Raw genomic sequence first — 27,576 nt, forward strand, 5'->3', positions numbered from 1 at the left:
ACCACACCAGGGCCTGTGGCTGCTGGCTGAGGCCACCTACACCACACCAGGGTGTAACACTTATGTGCGTGTCTCAAATACTCCCAGATCAAAACAAGAGTATGTCACCCAAATTTGACACCAAAGAGCTCAAAGATTTGGACCAGTAGGTTCGGCTACGTACAGGAGAGGCGAACTGAATGAGACTCAGACAACCGCGAGTTTTGAAAAAATAGCCGGAATTGTATTTTTCTTTTCAATTAGAAATAACAGGACATTATGACAAACACACAAAACACTTACAAATGAAATTATTCCCTTTCAGTACCGGTACTCTCTCAATAATACCTTTTGGCAAAATCACAGTGATCACTCGATGAAAACAAAACAAAAAAAAAAAAAAAGAAATCTTACCTGGGTGCACCCTTTCTAGAGGTACAGTTCACATCTAACAATGAACCACAATGTCAATCATCAGCATATAAATGTTAACACTTATTTGCATTTTCACAGACTTCGTTTACAAATAGCAACAGTTAATCAGCTGGAGGGTTATTTCCGACCGCTCACACTCACTTTTGTCCACATTCATGGAATGTACAGAGTCCGTAAAACGTGTCCTTAAAACAACCCGCCCGTGAGTCCAGGGGGATGTGTGTGAAAAAGGGGGACTACGAGTACAAAATGGCGTGGTGTGTCTCTGTTTTGTTGCATCTGGCCTACCACACTCTGATGTGCAGGACAGAACAAAGTCATTTGGTCCTTCAACGGGGTTGGCTCGCCATCAATTTCAGGATCCGTTGGAATGCACCAGGAAGATACAAACCAAAGAAACAAAAAAACAAAACCAAACAAAAGGAAAAACCTGACCTGTCAACGACAGTGTCATGGGACATATTGAGTTCCTCATAAAAATCACAATTCACACATTCACTTCAACTGCTGGGTTTCAGTAAATTGAACAAAGTTTCCTACAGAACATTCCTAAACAATTATCATTAAACACTGGAACATTTTACTTGCAAAGCATTCATGAAACACAGATAAATAATGAACAAGTAAAACACTTTGCTCACCGATCTCAGAATTAGAAAGACGGAGCAGCGCGAGATGGCGCACGACCGATGAAATGGCGTCGTCTCTAACTCCCGACCTTTCTCGACTAAGCAATGTAAAAAGAACCAGCTAATTACTCATCTTAGCAATATACATACAGTAAAACAATCTTTCGTAAACGGCGAGTGCTAGCTCTCTGTCCATATTACTCTTTTTCATACCTCGTCTCAGTAAATCGCTGTGTCTCGTTTCCTCACTAGCTTGCTCATGGAAAGTTCGCGAGCGGAAGAGAGAAAAGAAAAATCTGTGTCCTCCTAGGCAGGGGCGGCAGGCGGAGCCTGTACCACGTTTCAGCAGCTCATTGGCCTAGAGTAACACGTGTCTAAACCAGAACAGTTAACTCCTTAACTGCTGCACCTATGGTTTATTCATTACAAATGAAGTGTGCTGCTTAGATTAATGATTCTTTTATTCTGGTGTATTCTAGTTAAGCCATACTCAAATATGGGTTACACCCTCCCCACTTGATGGTATGCACGTCCCTGTGCATCCAAATGGTTAGACTGCATAGAGCTTGAAATGGCTTCGTTTAGGCTATTAAATACTGCATTAACAACATACAGTAAGGGGTTACCTAAGGTAGAATACTGCAACCTTTCTGGTGTCTGACGTGACCTTTGAGATCGACGAAGAACGTCATGTTCTTCCCGAGAGCTGTTCTGTGAACCAAATGAACTGGGCTGCTCAGTTATGACTCTTTCTTGGTCATTAGGACGCTCTAGCATAGTCTCATCCACTTCGGGCAGGACTTGCTCACTAGGTTGCTGGGTCCTTTCCACAGGATTTTCAACTTGAACGTTGATTTCCCGCAAACTAGGCTCAGGTAAGTCCACATGTTCGGGTAAGTTCTCAGTTGCAGTTTCAGGTAAGTTCACAACTTCCGTTTCCTCAATTTCCTCGGATTGTCTGTCACATTCGGTGGGGTTGTCACGTTCGGTGGGGTTGTCACGTTCGGTGGGGTTGTCACGTTCGGCTTCATCATAAGCTGGAAATTGTCTTTGCACACTTTCAGTGCGGGGCACAACGAGAGTTGGCTTGACAGAGCTGGTAATGGAGATTGGTATCCAGGTAGGTACTGGTAAATACTCGGAGTCGAGGTCGTCGTCGTCTTCCTGAACAACAGTTTGCCTTGTGTTCCGCCGAGCCTGGGGCTTTTTGGGACTGGTTTCAGTTGATTCTGTGACCGGTATGAAGCTACAAGGAAGGAGCAGGTCTCTGTGCAATGTTCGGACTGGTCTTTCTTTCGCTTCCGGTTTGACCGTATAGACTGGTAGTTCGCCTGCTCTTCTCAGAACTACGTACACATCATCTTCCCATCTGTCTGCCAACTTATGCTTTCCCCTCAGTTTAACATTACGCACGAGAACCCTGTCACCCACGTTGAGAGTTGAGTCAACCACTTGCTTGTCAAAGCGAGTTTTATTGCGCTCAGCATTCTTTTGTGCGTTTGAGGTTGCGATCTTAAAACTCTCCTCCAACCTATGTTTTAGATCACTGACGTACTGGGAGTGTGACTTCTTCTGAGCATTCACAGGCAACCCAAATACTAGATCAATGGGAAGCCTTGGTTGTCTCCCAAACATCAGCACATAAGGCGAATAGCCCGTCACATCATTCTTGGTACAATTATATGCATGTACTAGAGGTTTTACATACTCTTTCCAATGCAACTTCTCATTGTCATTCAAGGTACCAAGCATTTGGAGAAGTGTTCTGTTGAACCTCTCAACTGGATTGGCTCTGGGGTGGTATGGCGTTGTGTGTATCTTTTTCATGCCAATAATTTCGCAGAGTTGTTTTATTGTCTTCGATTCGAAATCGGGGCCTTGATCACTTAAAAGCCTCTCTGGGACACCATAATGAACAATGAAGTTCTCCCAGAGGGCCTTTGCAACAGTGCGCGCTCGTTGGTTGGGTGTAGGGACAGCTACTGCGAACTTAGTGAAGTGATCAGTCATAACTAATACATCCTTAGTGTTAGACTGATCTGGCTCAATAGATAGATAATCTATACAGACCAGTTCAAGGGGCCTGCTTGTCTTGATGTTCATGAGGGGAGCTGCCCTCTCTGGCCTACACTTCCGGCGAACACACCGTTCACACGTGTTGATCATTTTTTCAACTGACGTCTGCATTTTTGGCCAGTAAAACCGAGTTCTGACCAGGTCAATAGTGCGGTCAGTTCCTAGATGGCCCATGTTACTGTGGAGGTGTTGGAAGACTACTGACCTCAACTCCTCGGGTAACACGAGTTGAAAGGAGATGTCTGGACCGGTTTGCCTCTTTCGGTAAAGAACTCCATTCTGCAGTTCAAGACGACAGAGCTCACGCAGCAACAAGGGAAGCTCAGGTAGTTCTGCTCTAAGACTGGGAGGTGGGGTCTGACCAGTTTCTAGCAGAGTGACTATAGCATCGAGAGCTGGGTCTAGCCTCTGTTTCTGTCTGAGCTCATCCTCTGCCATAGGCGGGGGAAGAGGAGAACCATTCAACAGCTCCCCTGCAAAGCTATCAGGGACAGCTGTAGCATGTAAGGCTAAGGACTCAACTAAAGCCAAACCTGGGCAAGTGAATGACCCTGAATCCAGGCCTGCAGAATTAACTGAATGCCTTTCGCAGATGGCCTGTACAACCTCCCTAGAAACCATTTCTTTGTCATCGCCACTGAGGTGAGTGAGGGCGAATTGCCGGATCCTTTCACTTTCCTTCTGTGAGACAGGATCATCACCTGGGCTACCATGGGGACGACGAGACAGTGCATCCGCGTCTACGTTTTGTTTGCCAGCCCTGTACTGGAGTTGGAATGAAAAAGTAGACAAGGCTGAGAGCCAACGGTAACTCGTTGCATCCAGCTTCGCTGATGTTAGGATGTACTTTAACGGATTACTGTCTGTCACTACTGTGAATTCTGTACCATATAGGTAGTCTGAGAACTTTTCGGTGACAGCCCACTTAAGGGCCAAGAACTCCAGCTTGTGGGCTGGATATCTCATCTCACTTCTTGAAAGTCCTCTGCTAGCAAAGGCTATGGCCCTCAACTGTCCATCCTGGAGTTGGTACAGAGCGGCACCAAGGCCAATGGTACTAGCATCCGTATGGAGGATATATGGGAGTCTGGGGTCGGCAAAGCCCAACACTGGGGCTGAGGTTAGCCTACCAATGACTTGTTCAAAAGCCTCTTGACACTTTTGAGTCCACCTGTCACCAAATAGCTCTTTCGGGCTATGGTACATGGAGCTTTGTTGCTTCGTGGGTCTTTTCTTTCCTTTTCTCAATGGTGGGTAACCAGCGGTTAACTCATTCAACGGCCTTACAATATTAGAAAAACCCTGGATGAATCGCCGGTAGTACCCAGCAAAGCCCAAAAATGACCTTAACTCTTTAAGGTTGGTGGGGACGGGCCAACTTGTGAGGGCTTTGATCTTCTCTGCATCAGTCTCGACTCCACGCTCTGACACCACGTGGCCGAGATACTTAACAGAGGTTTGGAAAAATTTACACTTCTCGGGTGCTAATTTTAACCCAAACTCTTTCAGCCGCAACAGGACCTTCTTCAGGCGTTGCTCGTGTTCTTCAAGAGATGATGAAAAGATGATGAGGTCATCAATAAAGACAAGGACCTCCTTAAGATTCATCGGACCCATACACCGCTCCATGAGCCTTTGAAAAGTGGAGGGTGCGTTGGTGATCCCTTGGGGCATCCTATTGAATTCCCAAAATCCTAAGGGACATACGAAGGCTGTTTTCTGCTTGTCTGACTCTGACATCTCAATCTGATAATATCCCGACTTGAGATCTAGGACCGAGAACCATTTCGACCCTGCTAGAGCGGAAAAAGCCTCTTCCAGATTCGGGAGTGCATATGCATCTTTGATGGTTTGGAGGTTTAACCTCCGATAGTCAATGCACAAGCGAACTGAACCATCTTTCTTTTTGACTACTACGATTGGGGAAGCGAATGGTGATTCAGATTCCCGTATCACTCCCACGTCGAGCAGTTCCCGCAGGTGCTTCCTCACGGCCTCCACATCGTGTGGATGTATTGGTCGGGGTCTGGACTTGAATGGGGTTTCATCACTAAGCTTGATGTGATGTTGCACCTTCTCTGTGTGTCCAAAATCCAATGCATGCTGTGAAAACACTCCAGGCATTGAATTTAGCAACTTTGTGACACGATTTCTCCATTCATCAGGTAGGTCATTTCCAAAGTCGAAACTGATTTCTTCAGGTTGAGAAGAATTTCCTGAGTGGTCTGAAGAGTTTGACATCTTCTCTGTCTGTTCTTTACATATGACTCTGGTCACAGCATTAATGTCAGCTAGCACACGGCCTGACGGGACAACAATGTCGTGATCGGTTTCATTTTTCACTACAACCGGCAGCTTACAAGGCCGCTTGGCTGGCAGGTTGACAAGACCAGTTAACACAAGCAAACCACTGGGCAAGGGAAAATCTGATGACGATTCGACAACTGCACATTTCTCATTAATGGAGTTGGGAATGTACACCGAAGCTTCTAAAACTGCCGTCTGCCCTGCCGCCACCACAGCTTGCTCTTTACCCGTTAACTTTGCACACCCAAGGCTGCAATTGCTAGCGGCTTTTCGACGTACTCCAAGGATTTTGAGGAGCGCTCTGAAACCATGGGGGACGGGCTGAAAGTTCGCACTGGACTCATGGAAGTCAGCATAAAGGGCATCTAAGGTATTTGTACCTATCAAGATCTGTTCTCGCGCCTCGGCTCGCAGAGGGGGGATAACTAATGCTAGGGTATTAACACTAATATCCGAACCCACAAAGTTCTTGAGAAAGGTGATTGAGAGTTCTACATAACCTAGGTAAGGGACGGATTGGCCGTTTGCACACTCTACATCCAGGAGATCGCCCAACGGGTTTATAGGCAAGTCTGAGAGATGCTTCTCATAAAAACTCTGAGGCACGGTTGTCACTTGTGACCCTGTATCAAGAAGACAGTTCGTTTCTCTGCCAGCGATAATGACAGTAGCAGAAGTTTTGGTTCCGACCAAACCCTTTGGAAGGTGTATAGACGGCGCTTTTGACTGAACTTCCCTTGAAAAGGCACGTTGAGGCTTGGGACGAGAATTGTCTCCGGCAGCCCCCACTTGTCCCACACTGGAGGCTGGGATTAGTTTAAAGGCGGCTCATCACTGGCCCTAGTTGATGCTTCCCAACTAGATTGCCTTTCTCTCAGCTGTTTTCGCTTCATGGCCACTAAGGATGGATTTGGTTCGCTTTCACATGACGAGGCAATATGACCGTCCTCACCACAGTGAAAGCAATACCAAGGACGCGGCTTTGCATTGGCTTTTGCAAAGTTCTGTGCGGTCGAAGCCTTCCTTTTCGTGGGGTAGACTTCGACTTTGGCATTAACTGTGTGGCACTCTGACTTTGAGTGCTTGGGCTGATTCTGCTTTTGGCTTTCTATTTTCCAACTGTTAAGTTGTGCACTCAAATCAGCAATTTGTTTCTTTAACACATTGAGGTTGGATTCACAGCTACTTGCTGTTTGTACATTTGACATGGCCCGGTGCTTTGGATTGCTAGGGCCAGGTTTGCTCTGACCAAGATGTTGTCAAGATGGACTTTTGAGGCTTGCTTGTCCTCTTCCGTGCGTAGGAGCAAGAGTAGCTCAGAGAACGAAGGTGGGCTCTCTTTTCTTTGTCCTAGCTGGAGGTCGCTGATGAGACTGTCCTCCCAACAGCCACGAAGGAATTGCTTTAACAATTGCTTGTCAAAATCCGACACATTGACACCTCCACGTCGCATTGCTTTGGTCAAACAGACATGTAACCTTTGCAAATAGGCTGATGGTCTTTCTCCTTCATTCTGAAGTGTGTTCATGAATCGCGCATAGAGCTCATCGCCATCTTCGACGGCTCCAAACGCAGAATCGAGTACTCTCAGGTACTCAGAGGGTCTAGCATTTGGACCTAAATGCTTAGTGACGTCTGTGGCAGGCAACAGAAGACTGTCAAGGATCCTCTGTGTGCAGTTCAAGTCAGAAACGGCTGGATCACTCATGAGGACTTCAACACTTGTGCGCCAGGTGTCGTAATCAGCTTCACTGTTAGGGCGAGGAATGCGCCCAGAGAAAGCTCTAATCCTACTCGGCATGGGCGAGTGTGAAGAAACTTCACTACTGCGCACCACATGTTCAACTACCACCCGCCGGACATTGGGCGGGTTAAGCTCAAGTGTGGGATGGAACTGGGTCGGTGAGTCAGGATCGATCAGGTTTTGATTTAAGGTTGGAATCGAATCCGTAGACTGTGAAAAATCAGCAGCAGGTTGACTGGGGGAATGGTCACCCTGTGCATGCAAACTTGTCTCGCCTCTGTCAACAGGGGGAGAAACTGTAGGCTGAGGAGGTAGGGGGGGCACGTTTAAGTTAGCCAGTCCCTCTTTGAGCATGTTTTCTAGTGAATGGCCACTAAGATTGGCCATTTCAGACAGTTGTCTCATGTATGCTCTTGTGACATTCCTCGCATTCGCTGCATACGCCTCAGTTAAACTCCTAATTTCAAACGTGACTTCAGGCTGAGCAGAGCTTTGAATAGTCTGCGGCAAAAGAGGATTCAAAGTATCCATTGCACTGGCATGATTGAACTCAGCTATCATCTGCCTGTGAAACTCAGAATGCGGATCATCTATACGGATGTGGCGGTTAACTGAACCGTGTTTCCCCAGGTAAATAGCTACTTCTTCATCGAGGTCGCTGTTAGTAAGCCCTTTTATGATTACTGCGTTTGGGATTTTAATTGCCTCTTTAAGTACTACGTCCATTTTGTCAAACTAGGTTTTGATTGTTTCTTATCGTTGTAATACTTAATAAGATGAGTCTCATGCAGTTTCACAATAACTCCTGGCTGCTGGCTCGCCAACTTGTAACACTTATGTGCGTGTCTCAAATACTCCCAGATCAAAACAAGAGTATGTCACCCAAATTTGACACCAAAGAGCTCAAAGATTTGGACCAGTAGGTTCGGCTACGTACAGGAGAGGCGAACTGAATGAGACTCAGACAACCGCGAGTTTTGAAAAAATAGCCGGAATTGTATTTTTCTTTTCAATTAGAAATAACAGGACATTATGACAAACACACAAAACACTTACAAATGAAATTATTCCCTTTCAGTACCGGTACTCTCTCAATAATACCTTTTGGCAAAATCACAGTGATCACTCGATGAAAACAAAACAAAAAAAAAAAAAAAGAAATCTTACCTGGGTGCACCCTTTCTAGAGGTACAGTTCACATCTAACAATGAACCACAATGTCAATCATCAGCATATAAATGTTAACACTTATTTGCATTTTCACAGACTTCGTTTACAAATAGCAACAGTTAATCAGCTGGAGGGTTATTTCCGACCGCTCACACTCACTTTTGTCCACATTCATGGAATGTACAGAGTCCGTAAAACGTGTCCTTAAAACAACCCGCCCGTGAGTCCAGGGGGATGTGTGTGAAAAAGGGGGACTACGAGTACAAAATGGCGTGGTGTGTCTCTGTTTTGTTGCATCTGGCCTACCACACTCTGATGTGCAGGACAGAACAAAGTCATTTGGTCCTTCAACGGGGTTGGCTCGCCATCAATTTCAGGATCCGTTGGAATGCACCAGGAAGATACAAACCAAAGAAACAAAAAAACAAAACCAAACAAAAGGAAAAACCTGACCTGTCAACGACAGTGTCATGGGACATATTGAGTTCCTCATAAAAATCACAATTCACACATTCACTTCAACTGCTGGGTTTCAGTAAATTGAACAAAGTTTCCTACAGAACATTCCTAAACAATTATCATTAAACACTGGAACATTTTACTTGCAAAGCATTCATGAAACACAGATAAATAATGAACAAGTAAAACACTTTGCTCACCGATCTCAGAATTAGAAAGACGGAGCAGCGCGAGATGGCGCACGACCGATGAAATGGCGTCGTCTCTAACTCCCGACCTTTCTCGACTAAGCAATGTAAAAAGAACCAGCTAATTACTCATCTTAGCAATATACATACAGTAAAACAATCTTTCGTAAACGGCGAGTGCTAGCTCTCTGTCCATATTACTCTTTTTCATACCTCGTCTCAGTAAATCGCTGTGTCTCGTTTCCTCACTAGCTTGCTCATGGAAAGTTCGCGAGCGGAAGAGAGAAAAGAAAAATCTGTGTCCTCCTAGGCAGGGGCGGCAGGCGGAGCCTGTACCACGTTTCAGCAGCTCATTGGCCTAGAGTAACACGTGTCTAAACCAGAACAGTTAACTCCTTAACTGCTGCACCTATGGTTTATTCATTACAAATGAAGTGTGCTGCTTAGATTAATGATTCTTTTATTCTGGTGTATTCTAGTTAAGCCATACTCAAATATGGGTTACAAGGGCCTGTGGCTGCTGGCTGAGGCCACTTACACCACACCAGGGCCTGTGGCTGCTGGCTGAGGCCACTTACACCACACCAGGGCCTTAGTTGCTATTGAGGCCAATTACACCACACCATGGTCTGTGGCTCTTGCTCAGGCCACTTACACCACACCAGGGCCTGTGGCTGCTGGCTGAGGCCACTTACACCACACAAGGGCTTGTGGCTGCTGGCTGAGGCCACCTACACCACACCAGGGCCTGTGGCTGCTGGCTGAGGCCACCTACACCACACCAGGGCCTGTGGCTCTTGCTCAGGCCACTTACACCACACCAGGGCCTGTGGCTCTTGCTCAGGCCACTTACACCACACCAGGGCCTGTGGCTCTTGCTGAGGCCACTCATATCACACCAGGCCCTGTGCTTCTGGCTGAGGCCACTTAGACCACACCAGGGCCTGTGGCTGCTGGCTGAGGCCACTTACACCACACCAGGGCCTGTGGCTGCTGGCTGAGGCCATCTACACCACACCAGGGCCTGTGGCTGCTGGCTGAGGCGACTTACACCACACCAGGGCCCTTTTGCTGCTGGCTGAGGCCACTTACACCACACCAGTGCCTGTGGCTTCTGGCTGAGGCGACTTACACCACACCAGGGCCTGTGGCTGCTGGCTGAGGCCACTTACACCACACCAGGGCCTGTGGCTCTTGCTCAGGCCACTCACATCACACCAGGCCCTGCGCTTCTGGCCGAGGCCATCTTCACCAAACCAGGCCCTGTGGCTCTTGCTCAGGCCACTTACACCACACCAGGGCCTGTGGCTCTGGCTTAGGCCACTTACACCACACCAGGGCCTGTGGCACTTGCTCAGGCCACTTACACCACACCAGGGCCTGTGGCTGCTGGCTGAGGCCACTTACACCACACCAGGGCCTGTGGCTCTTACTCAGGCCACTTACACCACACCAGGGCCTGTGGCACTGGCTGAGGCCACTTAGACCACACCAGGGCCTGTGGCTGCTGGCTGAGGCCACTTACACCACACCAGGGCCTGTGGCTGCTGGCTGAGGCCACTTACACCAAACCAGGGCCTGTGGCTGCTTGCTGAGGCCATCTTCACCAAACCAGGCCCTGTGCTGCTTGCTGTGGCCATGTAAAACACACCAGGTCCTGTGCTGGTTCTTGAGGCCATCTTCAACAATCCAGGGCCTGTGCTGTTGGATAAATGCCAAACTGAGCCTTTGGGTTAGGGTATTATGCAAACATGCAGGTATGGTTATAGGATTGTCTTCGTAACTTCAGGTACTTGCCACCTAATCACTTGAATCCATAAATTGAGACATTGTGCTGGAGCCAGCAGCTTTCGGCCATACCACCCTGAGCACGCCCGACCTCATCTCATCTCGGAAGCTAAGCAGGGCTGGGCTTGGTTAGTACTTGGATGGGAGACTGCCTGAGAATACCTGGTGCTGTAAGCCTTTCATTTTCATGTCATTGAACCGCTTTTGATCCAGAGAAGGGGTGTATTAAAAGACCAAAAGCAGCTCCCCATTAATGAGGGCACATTAACGACATTGCTTTTGGCTGTTTTCCAATGTCTTGTGCTGCTAGCTGATGCCACTTACACCACACCAGGGCCTGTGGCTGCTGGCTGAGGCCACTTACACCACACCAGGGCCTGTGGCTGCTGGCTGAGGCCACCTACACCACACCAGGGCCTTAGTTGCTATTGAGGCCAATTACACCACACCAGGGTCTGTGGCTCTTGCTCAGGCCACTTACACCACACCAGGGCCTGTGGCTGCTGGCTGAGGCCACTTACACCACACCAGGGCCTGTGGCTGCTGGCTGAGGCCACCTACACCACACCAGGGCCTTAGTTGCTATTGAGGCCAATTACACCACACAAGGGCCTGTGGCTGCTGGCTGAGGCCACCTACACCACACCAGGGCCTGTGGCTGCTGGCTGAGGCCACTTACAACACACCAGGGCCTGTGGCTCTTGCTCAGGCCACTCATATCACACCAGGCCCTGTGCTTCTGGCCGAGGCCATCTTCACCAAACCAGGCCCTGTGCTCCTTGCTGTGGCCATGTACAACACACCAGGTCCTGTGCTGGTTCCTGACGCCATCTTCAACAATCCAGGGCCTGTGCTGTTGGATAAATGCCAAACTGAGCCTTTGGGTTAGGGTATTATGCAAACATGCAGGTATGGTTATAGGATTGTCTTCGTAACTTCAGGTACTTGCCACCTAATCACTTGAATCCATAAATTGAGACATTGTGCTGGGGCCAGCAGCTTACGGCCATACCACCCTGAGCACGCCAGACCTCGTCTGATCTCGGAAGCTAAGCAGGGCTGGGCTTGGTTAGTACTTGGATGGGAGACTGCCTGGGAATACCTGGTGCTGTAAGCCTTTCATTTTCATGTCATTGAACCGCTTTTGATCCAGAGAAGGGGTGTATTAAAAGACCAAAAGCAGCTCCCCATTAATGAGGGCACATTAACGACATTGCTTTTGGCTGTTTTCCAATGTCTTGTGCTGCTAGCTGATGCCACCTACACCACACCACGGCCTTATTTGCTGGCTGAGGCCACATACACCAAACCAGGGCCTTAGTTGCTATTGAGGCCAATTACACCACACCAGGGCCTGTGGCTCTTGCTCAGGCCACTTACACCACACCAGGGCCTGTGGCTCTTGCTCAGGCCACTCACACCACACCAGGGCCTGTGGCTCTTGCTCAGGCCACTCATATCACGCCAGGCCCTGCGCTTCTGGCCGAGGCCATCTTCACCAAACCAGGCCCTGTGCTGCTTGCTGTGGCCATGTACAACACACCAGGGCCCTTTTGCTGCTGGCTGAGGCCACTTACACCACACCAGTGCCTGTGGCTTCTGGCTGAGGCCACTTACACCACACCAGGGCCTGTGGTTCTTGCTCAGGCCACTTACACCACACCAGGGCCTTATTTGCTATTGAGGCCACTTACACCACACCAGGGCCTGTGGCACTTGCTCAGGCCACTTACACCACACCAGGGCCTGTGGCACTTGCTCAGGCCACTTACACCACACCAGGGCCTGTGGCTGCTGGCTGAGGCCACTTACACCACACCAGGGCCTGTGGCTCTTGCTCAGGCCACTTACACCACACCAGGGCCTGTGGCTGCTGGCTGAGGCCACTTACACCACACCAGGGCCTGTGGCTGCTGGCTGAGGCCACCTACACCACACCAGGGCCTGTGGCTGCTGGCTGAGGCCACCTACACCACACCAGGGCCTGTGGCTGCTGGCTGAGGCCACTTACACCACACCAGTGCCTGTGGCTTCTGGCTGAGGCGACTTACACCACACCAGGGCCTGTGGCTGCTGGCTGAGGCCACTTACACCACACCAAGGCCTGTGGCTCTTGCTCAGGCCACTCACATCACACCAGACCCTGCGCTTCTGGCCGAGGCCATCTTCACCAAACCAGGCCCTGTGCTCCTTGCTGTGGCCATGTACAACACACCAGGCCCTGTGCTGGTTCCTGAGGCCATCTTCAACAATCCAGGGCCTGTGCTGTTGGATAAATGCCAAACTGAGCCTTTGGGTTAGGGTATTATGCAAACATGCAGGTATGGTTATAGCATTGTCTTCGTAACTTCAGGTACTTGCCACCTAATCACTTGAATCCATAAATTGAGACATTGTGCTGGAGCCAGCAGCTTACGGCCATACCACCCTGAGCACGCCCGACCTCGTCTGATCTCGGAAGCTAAGCAGGGCTGGGCTTGGTTAGTACTTGGATGGGAGACTACCTGGGAATACCTGGTGCTGTAAGCCTTTCATTTTCATGTCATTGAACCGCTTTTGATCCAGAGAAGGGGTGTATTAAAAGACCAAAAGCAGCTGCCCATTAATGAGGGCACATTAACGACACTGCTTTTGGCTGTTTTCCAATGTCTTGTGCTGCTAGCTGATGCCACCTACACCACACCAGGGCCTGAGTGACCGGCTGGGGCCACTTACACCACATCAGGGCCTGTGGCTCTGGCTGAGGCCACTTACACCACACCAGGGCCTGTGGCTGCTGGCTGAGGCCAGTTACACCACACCAGAGCCTGTGGCTGCTGGCTGAAGCCACTTACACCACACCAGGGCCTTAGTTGCTATTGAGGCCACTTACACCACACCAGGGCCTGTGGCTGCTGGCTGAGGCCACCTACACCACACCAGGGCCTGTGGCTGCTGGCTGAGGCCACTTACACCACACCAGGGCCTGTGGCTGCTGGCTGAAGCCACTTACACCACACCAGGGCCTTAGTTGCTATTGATGCCACTTACACCACACCAGGGCCTGTGGCTGCTGGCTGAGGCCACCTACACCACACCAGGGCCCTTTTGCTGCTGGCTGAGGCCACTTACACCACACCAGTGCATGTGGCTCCTGGCTGAGGCCACTTACACCACACCAGGGCCTGTGGCTGCTGAATTAGGCCACTTACACCACACCAGGGCCTGTGGCTCTTGCTCAGGCCACTCACATCACACCAGGCCCTGCGCTTCTGGCCGAGGCCATCTTCACCAAACCAGGCCCTGTGGTTCTTGCTCAGGCCACTTACACCACACCAGGGCCTTATTTGCTATTGAGGCCACTTACACCACACCAGGGCCTGTGGCTCTGGCTTAGGCCACTTACACCACACCAGGGCCTGTGGCACTGGCTGAGGCCACTTAGACCACACCAGGGCCTGTGGCTGCTGGCTGAGGCCACTCACACCACACCAGGGCCTGTGGCTGCTAGCTGAGGCCACTTACACCAAACCAGGGCATGTGGCTGCTTGCTGAGGCCATCTTCACCAAACCAGGCCCTGTGCTGCTTGCTGTGGCCATGTAAAACACACCAGGTCCTGTGCTGGTTCTTGAGGCCATCTTCAACAATCCAGGGCCTGTGCTGTTGGATAAATGCCAAACTGAGCCTTTTGGTTAGGGTATTATGCAAACATGCAGGTATGGTTATAGGATTGTCTTCGTAACTTCAGGTACTTGCCACCTAATCACTTGAATCCATAAATTGAGACATTGTGCTGGGGCCAGCAGCTTACGGCCATACCACCCTGAGCACGCCCGACCTCGTCTGATCTCGGAAGCTAAGCAGGGCTGGGCTTGGTTAGTACTTGGATGGGAGACTGCCTGGGAATACCTGGTGCTGTAAGCCTTTCATCTTCATGTCATTGAACCGCTTTTGATCCAGAGAAGGGGTGTATTAAAAGACCAAAAGCAGCTGCCCATTAATGAGGGCACATTAACGACACTGCTTTTGGCTGTTTTCCAATGTCTTGTGCTGCTAGCTGATGCCACCTACACCACACCAGGGCCTGAGTGACCGGCTGGGGCCACTTACACCACATCAGGGCCTATGGCTCTGGCTGAGGCCACTTACACCACACCAGGGCCTGTGGCTGCTGGCTGAGGCCAGTTACACCACACCAGAGCCTGTGGCTGCTGGCTGAAGCCACTTACACCACACCAGGGCCTTAGTTGCTATTGAGGCCACTTACACCACACCAGGGCCTGTGGCTGCTGGCTGAGGCCACCTACACCACACCAGGGCCTGTGGCTGCTGGCTGAGGCCACTTACACCACACCAGGGCCTGTGGCTGCTGGCTGAAGCCACTTACACCACACCAGGGCCTTAGTTGCTATTGAGGCCACTTACACCACACCAGGGCCTGTGGCTGCTGGCTGAGGCCACCTACACCACACCAGGGCCCTTTTGCTGCTGGCTGAGGCCACTTACACCACACCAGTGCCTGTGGCTTCTGGCTGAGGCCACTTACACCACACCAGGGCCTGTGGCTGCTGCCTGAGGCCACTTACACCACACCAGGGCCTGTGGCTCTTGCTCAGGCCACTCACATCACACCAGGCCCTGCGCTTCTGGCCGAGGCCATCTTCACCAAACCAGGCCCTGTGGCTCTTGCTCAGGCCACTTACACCACACCAGGGCCTGTGGCACTGGCTGAGGCCACTTACACCACACCAGGGCCTGTGGCTGCTGGCTGAGGCCACTTACACCACACAAGGGCTTGTGGCTGCTGGCTGAGGCCACCTACACCACACCAGGGCCTGTGGCTGCTGGCTGAGGCCACCTACACCACACCAGGGCCTGTGGCTCTTGCTCAGGCCACTTACACCACACCAGGGCCTGTGGCTCTTTCTCAGGCCACTCATATCACACCAGGCCCTGTGCTTCTGGCTGAGGCAACTTAGACCAAACCAGGGCCGGTGGCTGCTGGCTGAGGCCACTTACACCACACCAGGGCCTGTGGCTGCTGGCTGAGGCCATCTACACCACACCAGGGCCTGTGGCTGCTGGCTGAGGCGACTTACACCACACCAGGGCCCTTTTGCTGCTGGCTGAGGCCACTTACACCACACCAGTGCCTGTGGCTTCTGGCTGAGGCGACTTACACCACACCAGGGCCTGTGGCTGCTGGCTGAGGCCACTTACACCACACCAGGGCCTGTGGCTGCTGGCTGAGGCCACTTACACCACACAAGGGCTTGTGGCTGCTGGCTGAGGCCACCTACACCACACCAGGGCCTGTGGCTGCTGGCTGAGGCCACCTACACCACACCAGGTCCTGTGGCTCTTGCTCAGGCCACTTACACCACACCAGGGCCTGTGGCTCTTGCTCAGGCCACTTACACCACACCAGGGCCTGTGGCTCTTGCTGAGGCCACTCATATCACACCAGGCCCTGTGCTTCTGGCTGAGGCCACTTACACCACACCAGGGCCTGTGGCTGCAGGCTGAGGCCACTTACACCACACCAGGGCCTGTGGCTGCTGGCTGAGGCCATCTACACCACACCAGGGCCTGTGGCTGCTGGCTGAGGCGACTTACACCACACCAGGGCCCTTTTGCTGCTGGCTGAGGCCACTTACACCACACCAGTGCCTGTGGCTTCTGGCTGAGGCCACTTACACCACACCAGGGCCTGTGGCTGCTGGCTGAGGCCACTTACACCACACCAGGGCCTGTGGCTCTTGCTCAGGCCACTCACATCACACCAGGCCCTGCGCTTCTGGCCGAGGCCATCTTCACCAAACCAGGCCCTGTGGCTCTTGCTCAGGCCACTTACACCACACCAGGGCCTGTGGCTCTGGCTTAGGCCACTTACACCACACCAGGGCCTGTGGCACTTGCTCAGGCCACTTACACCACACCAGGGCCTGTGGCTGCTGGCTGAGGCCACTTACACCACACCAGGGCCTGTGGCTCTTACTCAGGCCACTTACACCACACCAGGGCCTGTGGCACTGGCTGAGGCCACTTAGACCACACCAGGGCCTGTGGCTGCTGGCTGAGGCCACTTACACCACACCAGGGCCTGTGGCTGCTGGCTGAGGCCACTTACACCAAACCAGGGCCTGTGGCTGCTTGCTGAGGCCATCTTCACCAAACCAGGCCCTGTGCTGCTTGCTGTGGCCATGTAAAACACACCAGGTCCTGTGCTGGTTCTTGAGGCCATCTTCAACAATCCAGGGCCTGTGCTGTTGGATAAATGCCAAACTGAGCCTTTGGGTTAGGGTATTATGCAAACATGCAGGTATGGTTATAGGATTGTCTTCGTAACTTCAGGTACTTGCCACCTAATCACTTGAATCCATAAATTGAGACATTGTGCTGGAGCCAGCAGCTTTCGGCCATACCACCCTGAGCACGCCCGACCTCGTCTGATCTCGGAAGCTAAGCAGGGCTGGGCTTGGTTAGTACTTGGATGGGAGACTGCCTGGGAATACCTGGTGCTGTAAGCCTTTGATTTTCATGTCATTGAACCGCTTTTGATCCAGAGAAGGGGTGTATTAAAAGACCAAAAGCAGCTGCCCATTAATGAGGGCACATTAACGACATTGCTTTTGGCTGTTTTCCAATGTCTTGTGCTGCTAGCTGATGCCACCTACACCACACCACGGCCTTATTTGCTGGCTGAGGCCACATACACCAAACCAGGGCCTTAGTTGCTATTGAGGCCAATTACACCACACCAGGGCCTGTGGCTCTTGCTCAGGCCACTTACACCACACCAGGGCCTGTGGCTCTTGCTCAGGCCACTCACACCACACCAGGGCCTGTGGCTCTTGCTCAGGCCACTTACACCACACCAGGGCCTGTGGCACTGGCTGAGGCCACTTACACCACACCAGGGCCTGTGGCTGCTGGCTGAGGCCACCTACACCACACCAGGGCCTTAGTTGCTATTGAGGCCAATTACACCACACCAGGGTCTGTGGCTCTTGCTCAGGCCACTTACACCACACCAGGGCCTGTGGCACTGGCTGAGGCCACTTACACCACACCAGGGCCTGTGGCTGCTGGCTGAGGCCACTTACACCACACCAGGGCCTGTGGCTGCTGGCTGAGGCCACCTACACCACACCAGGGCCTGTGGCTGCTGGCTGAGGCCACTTACACCACACCAGGGCCCTTTTGCTGCTGGCTGAGGCCACTTACACCACACCAGTGCCTGTGGCTTCTGGCTGAGGCGACTTACACCACACCAGGGCCTGTGGCTGCTGGCTGAGGCCACTTACACCACACCAGGGCCCTTTTGCTGCTGGCTGAGGCCACTTACACCACACCAGTGCCTGTGGCTTCTGGCTGAGGCGACTTACACCACACCAGGGCCTGTGGCTGCTGGCTGAGGCCACTTACACCACACCAGGGCCTGTGGCTGCTGGCTGAGGCCACCTACACCACACCAGGGCCTTAGTTGCTATTGAGGCCAATTACACCACACAAGGGCCTGTGGCTGCTGGCTGAGGCCACCTACACCACACCAGGTCCTGTGGCTGCTGGCTGAGGCCACTTACACCACACCAGGGCCCTTTTGCTGCTGGCTGAGGCCACTTACACCACACCAGTGCCTGTGGCTTCTGGCTGAGGCGACTTACACCACACCAGGGCCTGTGGCTGCTGGCTGAGGCCACTTACACCACACCAGGGCCTGTGGCTGCTGGCTGAGGCCACCTACACCACACCAGGGCATTAGTTGCTATTGAGGCCAATTACACCACACCAGGGTCTGTGGCTCTTGCTCAGGCCACTTACACCACACCAGGGCCTGTGGCTCTTGCTCAGGCCACTTACACCACACCAGGGCCTGTGGCTGCTGGCTGAGGCCACCTACACCACACCAGGGCATTAGTTGCTATTGAGGCCAATTACACCACACCAGGGTCTGTGGCTCTTGCTCAGGCCACTTACACCACACCAGGGCCTGTGGCTCTTGCTCAGGCCACTTACACCACACCAGGGCCTGTGGCACTGGCTGAGGCCACTTACACCACACCAGGGCCTGTGGCTGCTGGCTGAGGCCACTTACACCACACCAGGGCCTGTGGCTGCTGGCTGAGGCTACTTACACCACACCAGGTCCTGTGGCTGGTGGCTGAGGCCACCTACACCACACCAGGGCCTGTGGCTGCTGGCTGAGGCGACTTATACCACACCAGGGCCCTTTTGCTGCTGGCTGAGGCCACTTACACCACACCAGTGCCTGTGGCTTCTGTCTGAGGCGACTTACACCACACCAGGGCCTGTGGCTGCTGGCTGAGGCCACTTACACCACACCAGGGCCTGTGGCACTGGCTGAGGCCACTTACACCACACCAGGGCCTGTGGCTGCTGGCTGAGGCCACTTACACCACACCAGGGCCTGTGGCTGCTGGCTGAGGCCACTTACACCACACCAGGGCCTGTGGCTGCTGGCTGAGGCCACCTACACCACACCAGGGCCTGTGGCTGCTGGCTGAGGCGACTTACACCACACCAGGGCCCTTTTGCTGCTGGCTGAGGCCACTTACACCACACCAGTGCCTGTGGCTTCTGGCTGAGGCGACTTACACCACACCAGGGCCTGTGGCTGCTGGCTGATGCCACCTACACCACACCAGGGCCTGAGTGACCGGCTGGGGCCACTTACACCACATCAGGGCCTGTGGCTGCTGGCTGAGGCCAGTTACACCACACCAGAGCCTGTGGCTGCTGGCTGAAGCCACTTACACCACACCAGGGCCTTAGTTGCTATTGAGGCCACTTACACCACACCAGGGCCTGTGGCTGCTGGCTGAGGCCACCTACACCACACCAGGGCCCTTTTGCTGCTGGCTGAGGCCACTTACACCACACCAGTGCCTGTGGCTTCTGGCTGAGGCCACTTACACCACACCAGGGCCTGTGGCTGCTGGCTGAGGCCACTTACACCACACCAGGGCCTGTGGCTCTTGCTCAGGCCACTCACATCACACCAGGCCCTGCGCTTCTGGCCGAGGCCATCTTCACCAAACCAGGCCCTGTGGTTCTTGCTCAGGCCACTTACACCACACCAGGGCCTTATTTGCTATTGAGGCCACTTACACCACACCAGGGCCTGTGGCACTTGCTCAGGCCACTTACACCACACCAGGGCCTGTGGCACTTGCTCAGGCCACTTACACCACACCAGGGCCTGTGGCTGCTGGCTGAGGCCACTTACACCACACCAGGGCCTGTGGCTCTTGCTCAGGCCACTTACACCACACCAGGGCCTGTGGCTGCTGGCTGAGGCCACTTACACCACACCAGGGCCTGTGGCTGCTGGCTGAGGCCACCTACACCACACCAGGGCCTGTGGCTGCTGGCTGAGGCCACCTACACCACACCAGGGCCTGTGGCTGCTGGCTGAGGCCACTTACACCACACCAGTGCCTGTGGCTTCTGGCTGAGGCGACTTACACCACACCAGGGCCTGTGGCTGCTGGCTGAGGCCACTTACACCACACCAAGGCCTGTGGCTCTTGCTCAGGCCACTCACATCACACCAGGCCCTGCGCTTCTGGCCGAGGCCATCTTCACCAAACCAGGCCCTGTGCTCCTTGCTGTGGCCATGTACAACACACCAGGCCCTGTGCTGGTTCCTGAGGCCATCTTCAACAATCCAGGGCCTGTGCTGTTGGATAAATGCCAAACTGAGCCTTTGGGTTAGGGTATTATGCAAACATGCAGGTATGGTTATAGCATTGTCTTCGTAACTTCAGGTACTTGCCACCTAATCACTTGAATCCATAAATTGAGACATTGTGCTGGAGCCAGCAGCTTACGGCCATACCACCCTGAGCACGCCCGACCTCGTCTGATCTCGGAAGCTAAGCAGGGCTGGGCTTGGTTAGTACTTGGATGGGAGACTACCTGGGAATACCTGGTGCTGTAAGCCTTTCATTTTCATGTCATTGAACCGCTTTTGATCCAGAGAAGGGGTGTATTAAAAGACCAAAAGCAGCTGCCCATTAATGAGGGCACATTAACGACACTGCTTTTGGCTGTTTTCCAATGTCTTGTGCTGCTAGCTGATGCCACCTACACCACACCAGGGCCTGAGTGACCGGCTGGGGCCACTTACACCACATCAGGGCCTGTGGCTCTGGCTGAGGCCACTTACACCACACCAGGGCCTGTGGCTGCTGGCTGAGGCCAGTTACACCACACCAGAGCCTGTGGCTGCTGGCTGAAGCCACTTACACCACACCAGGGCCTTAGTTGCTATTGAGGCCACTTACACCACACCAGGGCCTGTGGCTGCTGGCTGAGGCCACCTACACCACACCAGGGCCTGTGGCTGCTGGCTGAGGCCACTTACACCACACCAGGGCCTGTGGCTGCTGGCTGAAGCCACTTACACCACACCAGGGCCTTAGTTGCTATTGATGCCACTTACACCACACCAGGGCCTGTGGCTGCTGGCTGAGGCCACCTACACCACACCAGGGCCCTTTTGCTGCTGGCTGAGGCCACTTACACCACACCAGTGCCTGTGGCTTCTGGCTGAGGCCACTTACACCACACCAGGGCCTGTGGCTGCTGGCTGAGGCCACTTACACCACACCAGGGCCTGTGGCTCTTGCTCAGGCCACTCACATCACACCAGGCCCTGCGCTTCTGGCCGAGGCCATCTTCACCAAACCAGGCCCTGTGGTTCTTGCTCAGGCCACTTACACCACACCAGGGCCTTATTTGCTATTGAGGCCACTTACACCACACCAGGGCCTGTGGCACTTGCTCAGGCCACTTACACCACACCAGGGCCTGTGGCACTTGCTCAGGCCACTTACACCACACCAGGGCCTGTGGCTGCTGGCTGAGGCCACTTACACCACACCATGGCCTGTGGCTCTTGCTCAGGCCACTTACACCACACCAGGGCCTGTGGCTGCTGGCTGAGGCCACTTACACCACACCAGGGCCTGTGGCTGCTGGCTGAGGCCACCTACACCACACCAGGGCCTGTGGCACTGGCTGAGGCCACTTAGACCACACCAGGGCCTGTGGCTGCTGGCTGAGGCCACTCACACCACACCAGGGCCTGTGGCTGCTAGCTGAGGCCACTTACACCAAACCAGGGCCTGTGGCTGCTTGCTGAGGCCATCTTCACCAAACCAGGCCCTGTGCTGCTTGCTGTGGCCATGTAAAACACACCAGGTCCTGTGCTGGTTCTTGAGGCCATCTTCAACAATCCAGGGCCTGTGCTGTTGGATAAATGCCAAACTGAGCCTTTTGGTTAGGGTATTATGCAAACATGCAGGTATGGTTATAGGATTGTCTTCGTAACTTCAGGTACTTGCCACCTAATCACTTGAATCCATAAATTGAGACATTGTGCTGGGGCCAGCAGCTTACGGCCATACCACCCTGAGCACGCCCGACCTCGTCTGATCTCGGAAGCTAAGCAGGGCTGGGCTTGGTTAGTACTTGGATGGGAGACTGCCTGGGAATACCTGGTGCTGTAAGCCTTTCATTTTCATGTCATTGAACCGCTTTTGATCCAGAGAAGGGGTGTATTAAAAGACCAGAAGCAGCTCCCCATTAATGAGGGCACATTAACGACATTGCTTTTGGCTGTTTTCCAATGTCTTGTGCTGCTAGCTGATGCCACATACACCACACCAGGGCCTGAGTGACCGGCTGGGGCCACTTACACCACATCAGGGCCTGTGGCTCTGGCTGAGGCCACTTACACCACACCAGGGCCTGTGGCTACTGGCTGAGGCCAGTTACACCACACCAGAGCCTGTGGCTGCTGGCTGAAGCCACTTACACCACACCAGGGCCTTAGTTGCTATTGAGGCCACTTACACCACACCAGGGCCTGTGGCTGCTGGCTGAGGCCACCTACACCACACCAGGGCCTGTGGCTGCTGGCTGAGGCCACCTACACCACACCAGGGCCTTAGTTGCTATTGAGGCCAATTACACCACACCAGGGTATGTGGCTCTTGCTCAGGCCACTTACACCACACCAGGGCCTTAGTTGCTATTGAGGCCAATTACACCACACCAGGGCCTGTGGCTCTTGCTCAGGCCACTCACATCACACCAGGCCCTGCGCTTCTGGCCGAGGCCATCTTCACCAAACCAGGCCCTGTGCTGCTAGCTGTGGCCATGTACAACACACCAGGCCCTGTGCTGTTTCCTGAGGCCATCTTCAACAATCCAGGGCCTGTGCTGTTGGATAAATGCTAAACTGAGCCTTTGGGTTAGGGTATTATGCAAACATGCAGGTATGGTTATAGGATTGTCTTCGTAACTTCAGGTACTTGCCACCTAATCACTTGAATCCATAAATTGAGACATTGTGCTGGAGCCAGCAGCTTTCGGCCATACCACCCTGAGCACGCCCGACCTCGTCTGATCTCGGAAGCTAAGCAGGGCTGGGCTTGGTTAGTACTTGGATGGGAGACTGCCTGGGAATACCTGGTGCTGTAAGCCTTTGATTTTCATGTCATTGAACCGCTTTTGATCCAGAGAAGGGGTGTATTAAAAGACCAAAAGCAGCTGCCCATTAATGAGGGCACATTAACGACATTGCTTTTGGCTGTTTTCCAATGTCTTGTGCTGCTAGCTGATGCCACCTACACCACACCACGGCCTTATTTGCTGGCTGAGGCCACATACACCAAACCAGGGCCTTAGTTGCTATTGAGGCCAATTACACCACACCAGGGCCTGAGTGACCGGCTGGGGCCACTTACACCACATCAGGGCCTGTGGCTCTGGCTGAGGCCACTTACACCACACCAGGGCCTGTGGCTGCTGGCTGAGGCCAGTTACACCACACCAGAGCCTGTGGCTGCTGGCTGAAGCCACTTACACCACACCAGGGCCTTAGTTGCTATTGAGGCCACTTACACCACACCAGGGCCTGTGGCTGCTGGCTGAGGCCACCTACACCACACCAGGGCCTGTGGCTGCTGGCTGAGGCCACTTACACCACACCAGGGCCTGTGGCTGCTGGCTGAAGCCACTTACACCACACCAGGGCCTTAGTTGCTATTGATGCCACTTACACCACACCAGGGCCTGTGGCTGCTGGCTGAGGCCACCTACACCACACCAGGGCCCTTTTGCTGCTGGCTGAGGCCACTTACACCACACCAGTGCCTGTGGCTTCTGGCTGAGGCCACTTACACCACACCAGGGCCTGTGGCTGCTGGCTGAGGCCACTTACACCACACCAGGGCCTGTGGCTCTTGCTCAGGCCACTCACATCACACCAGGCCCTGCGCTTCTGGCCGAGGCCATCTTCACCAAACCAGGCCCTGTGGTTCTTGCTCAGGCCACTTACACCACACCAGGGCCTTATTTGCTATTGAGGCCACTTACACCACACCAGGGCCTGTGGCACTTGCTCAGGCCACTTACACCACACCAGGGCCTGTGGCACTTGCTCAGGCCACTTACACCACACCAGGGCCTGTGGCTGCTGGCTGAGGCCACTTACACCACACCAGGGCCTGTGGCTCTTGCTCAGGCCACTTACACCACACCAGGGCCTGTGGCTGCTGGCTGAGGCCACTTACACCACACCAGGGCCTGTGGCTGCTGGCTGAGGCCACCTACACCACACCAGGGCCTGAGTGACCGGCTGGGGCCACTTACACCACATCAGGGCCTGTGGCTCTGGCTGAGGCCACTTACACCACACCAGGGCCTGTGGCTGCTGGCTGAGGCCAGTTACACCACACCAGAGCCTGTGGCTGCTGGCTGAAGCCACTTACACCACACCAGGGCCTTAGTTGCTATTGAGGCCACTTACACCACACCAGGGCCTGTGGCTGCTGGCTGAGGCCACCTACACCACACCAGGGCCTGTGGCTGCTGGCTGAGGCCACCTACACCACACCAGGGCCTTAGTTGCTATTGAGGCCAATTACACCACACCAGGGTATGTGGCTCTTGCTCAGGCCACTTACACCACACCAGGGCCTTAGTTGCTATTGAGGCCAATTACACCACACCAGGGCCTGTGGCTCTTGCTCAGGCCACTTACACCACACCAGGGCCTGTGGCTCTTGCTCAGGCCACTCACACCACACCAGGGCCTGTGGCTCTTGCTCAGGCCACTTACACCACACCAGGGCCTGTGGCACTGGCTGAGGCCACTTACACCACACCAGGGCCTGTGGCTGCTGGCTGAGGCCACCTACACCACACCAGGGCCTTAGTTGCTATTGAGGCCAATTACACCACACCAGGGTCTGTGGCTCTTGCTCAGGCCACTTACACCACACCAGGGCCTGTGGCACTGGCTGAGGCCACTTACACCACACCAGGGCCTGTGGCTGCTGGCTGAGGCCACTTACACCACACCAGGGCCTGTGGCTGCTGGCTGAGGCCACCTACACCACACCAGGGCCTGTGGCTGCTGGCTGAGGCCACTTACACCACACCAGGGCCCTTTTGCTGCTGGCTGAGGCCACTTACACCACACCAGTGCCTGTGGCTTCTGGCTGAGGCGACTTACACCACACCAGGGCCTGTGGCTGCTGGCTGAGGCCACTTACACCACACCAGGGCCCTTTTGCTGCTGGCTGAGGCCACTTACACCACACCAGTGCCTGTGGCTTCTGGCTGAGGCGACTTACACCACACCAGGGCCTGTGGCTGCTGGCTGAGGCCACTTACACCACACCAGGGCCTGTGGCTGCTGGCTGAGGCCACCTACACCACACCAGGGCCTTAGTTGCTATTGAGGCCAATTACACCACACAAGGGCCTGTGGCTGCTGGCTGAGGCCACCTACACCACACCAGGGCCTGTGGCTGCTGGCTGAGGCCACTTACACCACACCAGGGCCCTTTTGCTGCTGGCTGAGGCCACTTACACCACACCAGTGCCTGTGGCTTCTGGCTGAGGCGACTTACACCACACCAGGGCCTGTGGCTGCTGGCTGAGGCCACTTACACCACACCAGGGCCTGTGGCTGCTGGCTGAGGCCACCTACACCACACCAGGGCATTAGTTGCTATTGAGGCCAATTACACCACACCAGGGTCTGTGGCTCTTGCTCAGGCCACTTACACCACACCAGGGCCTGTGGCTCTTGCTCAGGCCACTTACACCACACCAGGGCCTGTGGCTGCTGGCTGAGGCCACCTACACCACACCAGGGCCTGTGGCTGCTGGCTGAGGCCACCTACACCACACCAGGGCCTGTGGCTGCTGGCTGAGGCCACTTACACCACACCAGTGCCTGTGGCTTCTGGCTGAGGCGACTTACACCACACCAGGGCCTGTGGCTGCTGGCTGAGGCCACTTACACCACACCAAGGCCTGTGGCTCTTGCTCAGGCCACTCACATCACACCAGGCCCTGCGCTTCTGGCCGAGGCCATCTTCACCAAACCAGGCCCTGTGCTCCTTGCTGTGGCCATGTACAACACACCAGGCCCTGTGCTGGTTCCTGAGGCCATCTTCAACAATCCAGGGCCTGTGCTGTTGGATAAATGCCAAACTGAGCCTTTGGGTTAGGGTATTATGCAAACATGCAGGTATGGTTATAGCATTGTCTTCGTAACTTCAGGTACTTGCCACCTAATCACTTGAATCCATAAATTGAGACATTGTGCTGGAGCCAGCAGCTTACGGCCATACCACCCTGAGCACGCCCGACCTCGTCTGATCTCGGAAGCTAAGCAGGGCTGGGCTTGGTTAGTACTTGGATGGGAGACTACCTGGGAATACCTGGTGCTATAAGCCTTTGATTTTCATGTCATTGAACCGCTTTTGATCCAGAGAAGGGGTGTATTAAAAGACCAAAAGCAGCTGCCCATTAATGAGGGCACATTAACGACACTGCTTTTGGCTCTTTTCCAATGTCTTGTGCTGCTAGCTGATGCAACCTACACCACACAAGGGCCTGAGTGACCGGCTGGGGCCACTTACACCACATCAGGGCCTGTGGCTCTGGCTGAGGCCACTTTCACCACACCAGGGCCTGTGGCTGCTGGCTGAGGCCACCTACACCACACCAGGGCATTAGTTGCTATTGAGGCCAATTACACCACACCAGGGTCTGTGGCTCTTGCTCAGGCCACTTACACCACACCAGGGCCTGTGGCTCTTGCTCAGGCCACTTACACCACACCAGGGCCTGTGGCTCTTGCTCAGGCCACTTACACCACACCAGGGCCTGAGTGACCGGCTGGGGCCACTTACACCACATCAGGGCCTGTGGCTCTGGCTGAGGCCACTTACACCACACCAGGGCCTGTGGCTACTGGCTGAGGCCAGTTACACCACACCAGAGCCTGTGGCTGCTGGCTGAAGCCACTTACACCACACCAGGGCCTTAGTTGCTATTGAGGCCACTTACACCACACCAGGGCCTGTGGCTGCTGGCTGAGGCCACCTACACCACACCAGGGCCTGTGGCTGCTGGCTGAGGCCACCTACACCACACCAGGGCCTTAGTTGCTATTGAGGCCAATTACACCACACCAGGGTATGTGGCTCTTGCTCAGGCCACTTACACCACACCAGGGCCTTAGTTGCTATTGAGGCCAATTACACCACACCAGGGCCTGTGGCTCTTGCTCAGGCCACTCACATCACACCAGGCCCTGCGCTTCTGGCCGAGGCCATCTTCACCAAACCAGGCCCTGTGCTGCTAGCTGTGGCCATGTACAACACACCAGGCCCTGTGCTGGTTCCTGAGGCCATCTTCAACAATCCAGGGCCTGTGCTGTTGGATAAATGCTAAACTGAGCCTTTGGGTTAGGGTATTATGCAAACA

At 54.0% G+C, this 27,576-nt stretch overlaps 1 protein-coding gene, 4 non-coding genes and 5 pseudogenes across 6 annotated transcripts; 9 read left to right on the forward strand and 1 right to left on the reverse strand.

The window, feature by feature from the left end:
* Positions 1–57: 57 nt before the first annotated feature.
* LOC146716348 (uncharacterized) lies at positions 58–3,960 on the reverse strand. Of its 2 annotated transcripts, XM_085451793.1 has the most exons (3): positions 1,257–3,960; positions 1,056–1,141; positions 58–849 (listed from the first exon to the last, which is right to left on the reverse strand). In XM_085451793.1, the coding sequence occupies exon 1, from the start codon at positions 3,738–3,740 to the stop codon at positions 1,545–1,547; it is 2,196 nt and encodes a 731-aa protein (XP_085307919.1). In that variant the 5' UTR covers positions 3,741–3,960; the 3' UTR covers positions 58–849; positions 1,056–1,141; positions 1,257–1,544. The 2 variants fall into 2 exon arrangements, with proteins under 2 accessions (XP_085307919.1, XP_085307918.1); XM_085451792.1 differs by having other exon boundaries at positions 58–1,141.
* A 6,873-nt stretch (positions 3,961–10,833) lies between these two features.
* LOC146716349 (5S ribosomal RNA) lies at positions 10,834–10,952 on the forward strand (annotated as a pseudogene).
* An 821-nt stretch (positions 10,953–11,773) lies between these two features.
* LOC146716350 (5S ribosomal RNA) lies at positions 11,774–11,892 on the forward strand (annotated as a pseudogene).
* Positions 11,893–13,185: 1,293 nt separating this feature from the next.
* On the forward strand, positions 13,186–13,304 carry LOC146716351 (5S ribosomal RNA). Its single transcript, XR_014919779.1, has one exon. It is a non-coding gene; the product is annotated as a 5S ribosomal RNA (ribosomal RNA).
* A 1,256-nt stretch (positions 13,305–14,560) lies between these two features.
* LOC146716352 (5S ribosomal RNA) lies at positions 14,561–14,679 on the forward strand. Its single transcript, XR_014919786.1, has one exon. It is a non-coding gene; the product is annotated as a 5S ribosomal RNA (ribosomal RNA).
* Positions 14,680–17,166: 2,487 nt separating this feature from the next.
* On the forward strand, positions 17,167–17,285 carry LOC146716353 (5S ribosomal RNA; annotated as a pseudogene).
* Positions 17,286–20,603: 3,318 nt separating this feature from the next.
* Positions 20,604–20,722, forward strand: LOC146716354 (5S ribosomal RNA). The gene has a single exon (XR_014919790.1). It is a non-coding gene; the product is annotated as a 5S ribosomal RNA (ribosomal RNA).
* Positions 20,723–22,176: 1,454 nt separating this feature from the next.
* On the forward strand, positions 22,177–22,295 carry LOC146716355 (5S ribosomal RNA). The gene has a single exon (XR_014919787.1). It is a non-coding gene; the product is annotated as a 5S ribosomal RNA (ribosomal RNA).
* An 857-nt stretch (positions 22,296–23,152) lies between these two features.
* Positions 23,153–23,271, forward strand: LOC146716356 (5S ribosomal RNA; annotated as a pseudogene).
* A 3,150-nt stretch (positions 23,272–26,421) lies between these two features.
* Positions 26,422–26,540, forward strand: LOC146716357 (5S ribosomal RNA; annotated as a pseudogene).
* Positions 26,541–27,576: the final 1,036 nt, after the last annotated feature.

This window comes from Copadichromis virginalis, linkage group LG3 (genome assembly GCF_057382275.1).
Source record: "Copadichromis virginalis isolate Kocher_CV1m ecotype Utaka linkage group LG3, C_Virginalis_male_GT1.1, whole genome shotgun sequence".
Lineage (NCBI taxonomy): Eukaryota > Metazoa > Chordata > Actinopteri > Cichliformes > Cichlidae > Copadichromis > Copadichromis virginalis.